This window comes from Aplysia californica, unplaced genomic scaffold (genome assembly GCF_000002075.1).
Source record: "Aplysia californica isolate F4 #8 unplaced genomic scaffold, AplCal3.0 scaffold00292, whole genome shotgun sequence".
Classification (NCBI taxonomy): Eukaryota; Metazoa; Mollusca; class Gastropoda; order Aplysiida; family Aplysiidae; genus Aplysia; species Aplysia californica.
Window position 1 is genome coordinate 859,173 of NW_004797562.1, and position 1,074 is coordinate 860,246.

The 1,074-nt window shown below is 52.0% G+C and overlaps 1 protein-coding gene across 1 annotated transcript in view; it reads left to right on the plus strand.

Moving 5' to 3' along the window:
- The window catches only part of LOC101856105 (probable sodium/potassium/calcium exchanger CG1090), a gene marked incomplete at its 5' end in the record, with an annotated part of 4,526 nt that extends 3,461 nt beyond the window's left edge, over nucleotides 1-1,065 (plus strand). Inside the window, 1 exon segment of the mRNA XM_013084431.2 lies at nucleotides 330-1,065. Within this exon segment, the coding sequence (XP_012939885.1) occupies nucleotides 330-529 (200 nt within the window).
- Nucleotides 1,066-1,074: the final 9 nt, after the last annotated feature.

The window sequence follows — 1,074 nt, forward strand, 5'->3', positions numbered from 1 at the left end:
TCCTCCTCTACTCTCCTGTACTCTCCTCTACTCTCCTGTCCTCCCCCAGGTCTGATCTACTCCTCCTCTACTCTCCTGTACTCTCCTCTACTCTCCTGTCCTCCCCCAGGTCTGATCTACTCCTCCTCTACTCTCCTGTACTCTCCTCTACTCTCCTGTCCTCCCCCCAGGTCTGGTCTACTCCTCCTCTACTCTCCTGTACTCTCCTCTACTCTCCTCTACTCTTCTGTACTCTCCTGTCCTCCCCCAGGTCTGATCTACTCCTTCTGTACTCTCCTGTCCTCCCCCAGGTCTGATCTACTCCTTCTGTACTCTCCTGTCCTCCCCAGGTCTGGTCTACTCCTCCTGCACTCTCCTGTCCACCGTGGGCTTCCTCCTGCTCGCCATCCACCTGAACAAGTGGACGCTGGACAAGCGGATCAGCGTGTTGTTCATGTCGGTTTACATTTCCTACTCCATCCTGGCCTCCATGTATGAGCTCAACGTCTTCGGATACTTCCACCCGGAGGAGTGTCCCAGCGACTACTGACCGATTCAGCTCACGCCACTCGCGACTGGTCATCTGGCGACTCACGGAACTGGTCGTCATCTGGCGACTCACGGAACTGGTCATCTGGCGACTCACGGAACTGGTCATCTGGCGACTCACGGAACTGGTCATCTGGCGACTCACGGAACTGGTTATCTGGCGACTCACGGAACTGGTCATCTTGCGTCACAATGACCACTTCAGCTCACGTAAAACACGATTGGACATTTGAGGCCACACTGACCACCTCATCTCACACCACACAACAGAACATCTCAGTCCGCGCTGACTGGCACATTGTGCTGCACCCACAGCTGGACATTACAATCCACAGAACTGGATATTTCAATCCACACACAACTGCACATTACAATCCACAGAACTGGATATTTCAATCCACACACAACTGGACATTACAATCCACAGAACTGGATATTTCAATCCACACACAACTGCACATTACAATCCACAGAACTGGATATTTCAATCCACACACAACTGGACATTACAATCCACAGAACTGGATATTTCAATCCACACACAAC